This window comes from Hyposmocoma kahamanoa, unplaced genomic scaffold (assembly GCF_003589595.1).
Source record: "Hyposmocoma kahamanoa isolate Upper Pololo Valley unplaced genomic scaffold, ASM358959v1 92, whole genome shotgun sequence".
Taxonomy (NCBI): Eukaryota; Metazoa; Arthropoda; class Insecta; order Lepidoptera; family Cosmopterigidae; genus Hyposmocoma; species Hyposmocoma kahamanoa.
This window is the reverse complement of record NW_020654748.1, coordinates 20,566,772-20,577,030: the sequence shown is the minus strand read 5'-3', so window position 1 is coordinate 20,577,030 and position 10,259 is coordinate 20,566,772. Positions and strand designations below refer to the sequence as shown.

Below are 10,259 nucleotides of genomic sequence, written 5' to 3'. Positions count from 1 at the left end.
CGTAGTAAAAATATAATGGAGTGACAAACAGTGAGATGAGAAATACGGAAAAACTGGGTACACTAAACGTAAAACTATGAACAATATGAATCTTAGAAGATATCTAACTTCTAGAAGTTGCCTGTTTGACATTTAAAAGTCGGTGTAAGTCACAGTTCGATTTTTTTATATGATAAACTCAGTACAAGAAGCTAGGCAAAAAATTACTTATAAGTCATGCTGTACGTCAGCTCGATGTTTGCATAAAAATTAAATGTAATGTATTTACTTGTTCTAAAGCAAATAGCTCCTTCGTCAGGTTTTGATAAGCATAGAGAGCTGTAAATATTGTCAATGATGATGTTTGAAATGCGATATGATATCAACGTTTGTTTGAAGAAGGGGGTCTATGAAATTGTGTTTGTTGATGAATTAGGTCCGTGACTATTTTTACGACTTATTTTTAAACTATGCCTCTGTTTTTATTCACCTCAAAATAATGCTGTTTAAATGATTTAAGAAATAATGTTTAATTTATAATTAGATTTTGTTATGAAGTAAGTATAAAACTTAACAATCTCTATCGGTAATTACATGTTCAAATCTGCACTTTATTCTCTTCATCTACCCTGTTGAGGTCACGGGTAGGTATGTCCTTATACACTACTTGTTTTGTACCTTGGATCACACAAGCCTCTTACAAGCTGCATACAAAAAAAAAGAAAAGTGGAAAAATGAAAAAAAAGGAGTGCTCCTTTGATTTTTCTTTTCTCTTTCGAGTTCCGAATTCACATAGTAATGAAGTCGGTTAAAACTTAATGACGATTCGACTTTGTTGTTCGTCTGTATGTCACAACACTTACCAACTACCTCAAACCAAAATACTTTTTCATAATTTTTAGTCTTTACAAAAAGATTGTCAGATGTGAATTTGTATCCTATTATCATTATCTGCCCATTGTAGTCCTCTGCTGGATTTAATATGTCTCCAATGAGCGCTATTTCTCACGGTCCACAGCTTTAGTCACCAAATTCACCAACTTCTGGTCTCCGCTTAAGAACTCGGTTCCTGGTTATCTGTTTTTCGTCAAATATGAACAGCTTACTGCCATAATGTCTTGCTTACCCTACGAGCTGTCGATGACTTCGGATCTCTGTCGGTTAACCTTATTACATTATCCTTCACAGAAACTCTGAGCGTAGCTGTGCAACTTTAAACTGGTAGACTAGCCGTATCATTAGTGCCTGCATCTTGACGCCGTAAGTCGCAACAGGTAAAACGGACTGGTTCGAAGCCTTTGTTTACATACACTGTAATAATCTATCCTTAAGCGTTACATATAGTCCTTATAGTTGAGTTTGAAGAACAGTGATATCATACATTTACAAGGTTATACTGATGTTGTAAGCATAGATGGTCATTTGAATTATTAAGTAAGAAGACTATTGTTACTTTGGTGTGGAACGTCTCTAGCTTTAACGTCTGTATATGCTGGAAATTATGCCATGTGTATTCTATATTTCAAATTACTAGAACACAGTCAACTATTTTTTTCTTCAGTATGTTCACTAAAATCAGTCTGATATACAAAATCATCTGCATTTAATATATATTTTAAGTTTAAAGCTATATGCTTAATAATAATTGTTATGTACTTTATTTCAGTTTCAAATCCATGTGTGCACACGCATGTGAATTTAAAAAAAATACAACATAAATTTAGTTTAATCTGTTAGTGCACGTAAGTAAAAGTACAATTTGACTTCAAAGCGTTATGCCTATTGTTTTGACGGACCCAGTGAAACTATGGTTCTTTAGTTATATATGAACTTCTACACAATTTGAATTTTCACAAAGGAATTCGGAATTAGTTTATTTTAGTAGTATACAGTTATTCTGCCATCGAAACGAAAAAGGACACAACTAACATTTTTATCAAAATAGAGTTACAAATATATTAGGGTTCAGGAATTAAAGGCCAATTTACTTTTTGTTTGTGGAAATATGTCTCAACAATTGTTGAATATACAGTAACCTTAAAGGGCATGACTTCAGTAATCAGATTTTTTGCTAAAAAGTCATATTTGACGTGTAGGTATTATGTTAAAAACACTAATATCAAAGGATTTTACTTTGTTATGTATGGAACTGCGCCCTTATGTAGTTCAATTACAGTATAAAAACACAAAAAAGGCACAACTGAGTACAATGGTGCCGTCTGGTCCTAGTTAATAGAGAAAACATGTGGTAGGTATTTTATAACATAAATATACTACTTAAAATATCAAATGTATATTTTAACTATTTATCTAGTATAGAAATCTGACCAAAACGACAATTTCGAAGTGAATATCTTTACTTTGTTACATGTTTTATGTTACAGAAGTAACAATGATGTATATCCAGCTGTACTTTCCCATTTTACAATAAAAAATCTTCAAAGAAATTATACTTTAAGAATAATATCTTTCTTCCCCTTTTAACTAAAAGGTTCCTTGAAAAACGCTTCGAAGGAAAGCGCATAAAGCGTGATCGTGAAAGGGTTTTTCCTCATGTTCAAATGTATTATTGTCATGCGTTGTTTAAATCATTGTATTTTGGCTGTTCTTAAAGTGGGTCCACATTTTGGGTCATGATATTTCAACGCAACGATACTTCGTGACTTGACACGGGTACATGGGTATGATTACCTTGATAATGATTGGTCGTAGTTTAAAATTTAAAAAGAATAATGTATTCTGGTCTGTTAATATGATTTAAACTTCACTTTGTTGGCACGCGTTCCGGTTTTGACGGGTGCTGGTGAAATTACAAGCACATGGGACTTACCAACAAGGTGACGGTCTCAGGGTGACGGGCGTAGTGGCAGTGCTCCTCAGATATTTGCGATTTAAAGCTCTGAATGGCACTTCAACTATTATGGACAGGCGTGTACCTTACCATCAGGTGCACAACTTGTTCGTCCCGTCACTTGATATTATAAAAAAAAAATTTGAAAGTTTAACACAGTCAATACCTATTATTGCAAGTTATTGCGTTTTGATTTTATGAAATTTTAGAATGAATTTTTAATAAATGTGCTGTCATCTAGCGGTTAATAGCTGAACGACGACGAATTCGAGATGTTTATTTTGTTCTACAAAAAAGAAACGACCATATTACAGCGGCATAAAGTTTACTTTCGTTTCTTGTAACAAAAAAATTATCACGATAAAAAGGAAATTGAAAATTTATTAAAATAGGACTTTTGATGTTACGAAACTGGGTGTAATTTGTGGTTGTCTATGTGTGTGTCCATGGCACCCGCGACACAGAGTTTCCCTAGTGCGGGGCTATGTTGAGTGTGTGCGTTATTTAAACACCACCATAGATCATATCGCCGGAGATAGTGTAAATCCGCGTATGTATACTGGTAAAAGGCGCGTATCTGCATTATACCATTATTACATGAAAGGGATTTAACGTTATTACTTTTGTATTTCATTGGCTACAACTTTCATTTTTGGGCTGTAAGTATTCATTTATGATGTCTATAGACTGATAACAATGATTTCTATAAATCACGCTAATTTACGACATTTACGTGGATTTAATTTGGCCACTAAATTAGTGAAATGGAAACCCAATCCAATGCTAGTAACGCGTAATTACACTATCCGATACGATATTACAAGTGCGATTACAATTTTTGCAGTCCAAAGTAGCAAAATAAAGCATTTTTCTACGATTTTGAGGTTTTGCGCAAGATAATTGATACGACCATAACGTATAAAGCGAAAATGGCCGACTGAGCTCAAGTTTCTGGAACTCCGCGAACTGTTGGCACACGTGCATCACAAACTAAGCACTTCTACAGTATTTATTGTTCCGTGAGTACTTGCTACATAATTGTGGACGGACTATGACAATTTCAGATAGCGTGACATGTCCAAGTCTCACGGTACTTGCTACGCTAAATGTGGATTATATTTATTTATTTATTTATTTATTTAAACTTTATTGTACAATACACTGAAGTACAAATGGCGGACTTAATGCCATAAGGCATTCTCTACCAGTCAACCATTGGGCCAAACAGAAAAAAAAACACAATAGGTTGGTGCTACACTTAAACAAGAAGAAATAGAAATACTAGAAAACTAATCGATAATTTGTATGGTATAAATAAATAACATACAATAAACATACTTATTATACATACATAATAAACTTACATATATATATTATAATAATAAATAATATGATATATGTACCCAAAGCAACATTAAACAGTGTCTTAATTTTGACTATTGTCAAACAGATGCTTGCGCAACATGCGCTTGAAAGATAATTTGGTCTGAGCTTGTCTTACATGGAGCGGGAGCGCGTTCCAAAGACGAATTGCATGAAGGGTAAAAGAATTAGACAAAAAATCAGTGCGATGAGAAGGAATGGAAAGCTTAAGGCTACGGGAAGATCGAAATTCGCAACCCGGCCGAGCGTTTTGAAATTGAAATGAACATTTAAGATAATCAGGTGCAGCCGGGTCGAACAAGATGGAGAAAAGAGTGGTTAAAATTCTTAAGGACCTGCGTTCACGGATGGGAAGCCAATTTAGTTGACGACGACAAGCAGATATATGGTCATACTTCCGCAGACCAAAAATAAACCTAATGCAGTTGTTAAGAAGACGATCTAATCTATTCAAAAAGATTTGAGAGATGTTACTGTAACACACGTCAGCATAATCAATCACAGGCAACACTAGAGATTGAACAAGGAGAGTTTTGGTTTTAATTGGAAGAAAGTTCTTAAACCTGTATAGAGCTCTTAGTGTATCTGTAACCCTACGACAAACGTCAGACACCTGGGAATCCCACGTAAGGCCTGTGTCAATAATAAGCCCCAGGTTCTTTACCTGATTTGACAGAGGAATCACTACGTTCTCATACATTATTGGTGGCACGCACGACAGATCACAAGACGAAAAAAGGCGTGAGCTTCCAAGGATGATGGCTTGACACTTGGAAGGGTTAACATTGACACCAAACCTTTGGGACCAAACCGAGACGCGATGAAGGTCATCATTAATTAGTACAATTGCATCACTTATGCCACCGACATTAACCTCGGTATAAAGCTGCAAGTCGTCGGCATACAGGTGGTAAGAACATTTGATGCTGGACGTAATCAGATTTATGAAAATAGAAAACAAGAGAGGAGAGAGAATTCCGCCCTGAGGTACCCCGGAAGTGAGTTTACACCATTCTGAGAACGAGCGATCAATACGAATCGCTTGTTGACGATCGCGGAGATAAGAAGAGAACCATTGAGCTGCCATTGAAGAGATGTTTAGGTGGTCTAAGGTAGCAAGGAGAAGGTCATGATCCACGACGTTGAATGCATTGGAGAAGTCAATTAGGACCAGCACAGTAAGTAGAGTACAGTCCATGCCCCTCCCTACATCCTCAACAATCTTTAGCAACGCAGTAGAAGTACTATGACCTGGTCGAAAACCTGATTGAAATGGAGAAAGGATATTGTTTGAGTAAACATAGGCAGACAATTGTTTGTGAACGACAGCCTCTAATACTTTAGAAAGAAAAGGAAGAATTGAGATGGGACGGTAATGCTTGAGGAGGCTGGGGTTAGTAACTTTTGGAAGAGGGATTACATGAGCATTTCGCCACAGAGAAGGAAAAGCCCCAGTCATCATCGAGAAATTAACTACGTGCGTGATAATAGGGAGTATACATTCTAAAATACACATAACCATAATTCTACTTACGTCATCGTGCCCAACAGCATTAGATTTGATTGACAAAACCACTTTCCTGACCTCATCTTCAGTTACTGAGGTGAACATAAAAACAGAATTTGAAATTTTGGGCAGTGCTCTAATAAATGCAATACTTTGCTGTTTGGTGTTGGTGTCTAAAGTTGCAGTTTTGGCAAAGTGAGTATTCAGCTCATTTAAGGAGAAGGAAGAAGTTATATTGTAAGAACTTTGCGGTTTACCTACACCAATGGATTTTAGAAATTTCCAGGTGTTAATGGGGGAAGAATGTAAAATATTTTCATAAATATGTTTACGTTTGGCTGCTCTTACCATTTGATTACACCTATTTCTTGCAGCTTTAAAACGGAGCCAATTTTCCTCACATCGGTCGCGCTTGTATTTCCTAAACGCACGATCTCGTCTTGTCATTGCAATACGGACTGCTCGAGTTATCCATGGCGCAGGAGGGCGCTTTAGTTTGACAGATCGAATTGGCGCGCGAGTGTCAAAAAGTTTCAGAACTGCGGAGTTTAATGAAAACACCGCCTCATCAACTGTTGATGCTGACAACGTAGGGCCCCAATCAAAAGCCTGCGCGTCCTTTTTTAACACTTCCATGTCAAGTCTCGCGAAACTACGTAGTTGAACTGTAGCAGGCTGAGCCTTAAGTGGTTTAATTTTGTAGCTCAAATAAATGAGGTCATGTCGTGAAAAACCTGGTGCCAAAAATTGTCCAGCCTTACCCACGTGATCAATAGAGGAGGCAAGTATAAGATCTAGCCAGGTATCCGACGCGTCTACGTTGTGATGAGTAGGCTCAAGAGGTAGAATGGTTAAAGCTACAGATTCAATCACTGCTTTCAAAGAGCGAGCTCTCATGCTGTCTTTCACGAGGTCTGTATTAAAATCGCCCATGATTATTTGATGAGTGTATTCAGTACTAAGAGATGAGAGTAAAGTTTCGAACGAAGAGAAGTAATCTATAGAAGGAGGACAATACACCACCCCTAGAGCCACTTTTATACCCTTTACCTTGATCTCGATGAGCAAGTGTTCCAAAGAACTGGAGTATAGAGAGGGAGAAGAAGAAACAATTTTGAAAGGAACGTCATTACGGATGTAAATGGCAACGCCTCCGCCACCCTTTCCCGTGCGGTCATTGCGAAGTAATATGAAACCAGGAAGACTAAAAGATGTAGAAGCAAGGTTTGGTTTAAGCCATGTTTCTGAAATCAGAATAGCATGAATATTAGACGAGGAGAAAGTATCAAGTAGATCGTTATAGTGGCTAGGGATGCTTTGGGCATTTATATGACAGACGTTTAGAAAGTTCGTGAAGTTTTGGAATTCGCGCGTTAATGAATCGCCAAGGGTATCAGTATTATGAAACTCAGATTCTGAGCTATCAATAGAAAGAAAAGACGAAGGCGAGTTGCAAGCTGAGTAAAAAGAGTCATCATCTGACATTACGTGTTGCGTAGGTATAAATAGACGTATAATAAATAAATATTAATTGTATAAAAAATAATACTTAATATAAAATAAATGTAATAAAATATAATAATATATAAAAAAAAAAGTTTCGAAGTATGGGTTCTGTGTAACCCACCAGTCGACCATAAATTAAAAACTATAAGACTTTAAAACATAAAACAAGTTACAATGGTTATCGGCCCGCCGCCAGTAAACAAAAAAAACGCATTCCATGAACAATTTCTGAACGCAACCGAACTACTACCAGCTGTCAAAATCAAAAACAAAAATAATCAAATTTTTACAGAGTGCCTAGCCTACCTTAATTACTTTTGTTGAAATTAAAAAATGAAACAAACCTACCTTACGTAAATAATTAAAATTAAACTTTCATCGTGTCGGTACCTAAGTTGTTACAACTAAATAGAATGAAATGAACACAAGATTACAGGTTTGAATAGAAGGTTTAAAAGATATGTGGAAAACTAAAGGGAATCTGTATTTATGTACAGTTCGGCTGCGATTCGAAGTTAAAAAACAAAATGACGGGCACAATACAAACTACACAAAGTAACAATATATAATTAAAAAAGTTATTAAATTTCTCGCCGAGCTCGACGCTCCCCCACCTTCTTTGCGGCAACCTTTGGCGGACCAGCCGGCGCTGGCGCAGCAGTCGCACGAGACACGGTGGATGCCGGAGTCGTCACAGGGGCATGCGACGCAGTTAACACACCCAGTTGCTCGGTGGTGGTCAGGCGGTGTTTCTTACCGCTCGGCAGCTTCACATTAATGTTCCCATCAGCAGTCCAGACATTACGCATTCCGAAATGCCTACGCGCTGCAAGGAACACCGCCTGTCTCTGCTTTGTCAAAAACTCGGTGACCACTATGGAAGAGCCCTTCAGTGCAGTTTTCTTTGACCACACAGAGTTACGCATGTCCAGCTCAGCAAACCTCACCAGTACATGTCGAGGCCGGCCCTCAATAACCCCCCCAAGTCTGTGACAAGCAACAATGGACCTGCGAGTAACATTTGGCAAATGAAGAGTTTTTTGGCAGATGTTCTCAATTGTGCCTACAATGTCCTCATCAGTTGCTTCCGGCACACCGCCAAACAGCAAATATTTCCTCCTGTGCCGCATTTCTATGGAATCAACAGTGTTGCTGAGACTAGAAATCTGCTGCCTAAGCAGCTGCAGAATGCAGCCTACCTGATCTTTAAATGATAGGAACTCCGTGGTGAGGCTGCCAATGGTGTGCGCTTGAGGTGACGCAGCTTTCAGTGCAGCATCAAACTCAGCAAATCGCTGCATCAATGATGTCTCCAAGTTCTTTTGCATCTCCAGGATGTTACTATAAGTTGCCATGACGAAATTTAATGTTTCCAATAATAATAATTAAGTTTTAATTGTTCCGTTATGTAGCGACAGTGCAAAATATTACAAAAGTCCAAAGGTCTGCTGGCAGGTATGTACTAAAATTCACTGAAATGACATGGGAAGTATTCACCAACACTGCACGTGATACATATATGTAATATCTATCAAATAACACGAAATTTATAATAAACTTTAATTGATTTTAATAAATATTTGGCTATTAATGGGAGTGACTTGTTTGTTGTCTCACACCTACCCGCGAAATTTTTTATATTGTGGATTTACTGTCTATATTTCTTTGTGCTTTGATAAAAACCGTCCACACTTATATTTTTGCAACGCGTGTCTATTGCGGTCACGAAATTACGGTGCGTTGAAATGTCACGAATGTGGACCCACCTTAAGAAAACATATTTCGAAGAACGATTACACGCGCGACATTTAGCAGCGATGCAAACGCGATGCAGTCACTAGTCGTCTACCTTTACACACGCTCACGATTCTGAGCAGCGATGCAAGCGCGCCACTGCATCGATACAAACGCGCGATTGCATCGCTACACTTGGGATTTATAGGCGATTGCATCGATGCAGTCGCGCGTTTGCATCGATGCAGTCACCCATAAATCATCCTAATCTGTGTTCATGCTATTACTAGATGGCTGTACGCTAGGTATGCGATGAAGCGAAGGGAATGCCGTACTCAACGAAATCCTGTCAACAATAAATCCCATAATCACATACCTAGTACGTCAGAGAACTACATAATTACGCACATACCTACTGACGTACACGTAGCTAGTTTTTTTTTTGCGTTGTGTATGCACTACAGAAAAATATTTTCAACAAAAATAAGAACATATATTATTCTCGTTAAACTAACGAGAGTTTTGCTAAAAGCATTTTAAAACATGATATTAGATTCCGAGCACATTATTAAAAATATAGTATCAGTCTTGTAAAACGAAGTTTAGTATATTAAAAATTGCGAAGTGGAGTAGAATGGAGTTGGTTAATTGGATCGTAGCAAGTGATCTCTGCCAGTGTATGTAACTACGTCTACACGAAATCTGAGAAGATAGTGGAGTACATCAGACTTAAGACCAAATACAGCCTGAGGGTCGAGCGGGTATCGTATATAGGCAATTCCGCGGCCGGTTAGATACCTGACCTGACCTCAGATTGCGCCACACTTCACCAACAAGTGCAATTTGTGTAGATTAGTTATTTATTTTCTATATTATATGTATGTTTAGTCCTTAAGTTACATATTATATAGGCCATAGTTGCCTGATGTAAATAAACACATAAATATGAATATTATGTAAACTTTCAAAATGCGAATGTTTACAATCGCTTATGATATTAACTGCTGTACTACTTCGGATAATTATGCACAAAGCAAGAGTGGTGCAGGTCTTGAGGGTAGTTCGATAGGGTTGCCTTTTTATTAGTCCTGTAAGCGATGGTGCGCATGAGTCATTCTTACAAGATTACAGTCAGTTTAAATTTCTTATGAACTGGGGGCCTATCACAACCTTTTCAAAAACAATCTTATTTCAATATAAGCATAAAGTAAGCTTATTGTAATATTACTCATTTTCGTACCACGACAAACCAACCAAACAAACCAACTGACCCGACCGGGGATCGAACCCCCTCAGAGA

At 37.6% G+C, this 10,259-nt stretch overlaps 1 protein-coding gene across 1 annotated transcript; it reads right to left on the bottom strand.

Moving 5' to 3' along the window:
• Positions 1-5,437: 5,437 nt before the first annotated feature.
• On the bottom strand, positions 5,438-7,205 carry LOC113236942. Its single transcript, XM_026473170.1, has 3 exons — positions 6,122-7,205; positions 5,748-5,977; positions 5,438-5,476 (listed from the first exon to the last, which is right to left on the bottom strand). Exons 1-3 carry the CDS (start codon positions 7,203-7,205, stop codon positions 5,438-5,440), a joined length of 1,353 nt encoding a protein of 450 aa, XP_026328955.1.
• Between the last annotated feature and the right edge of the window lie 3,054 nt (positions 7,206-10,259).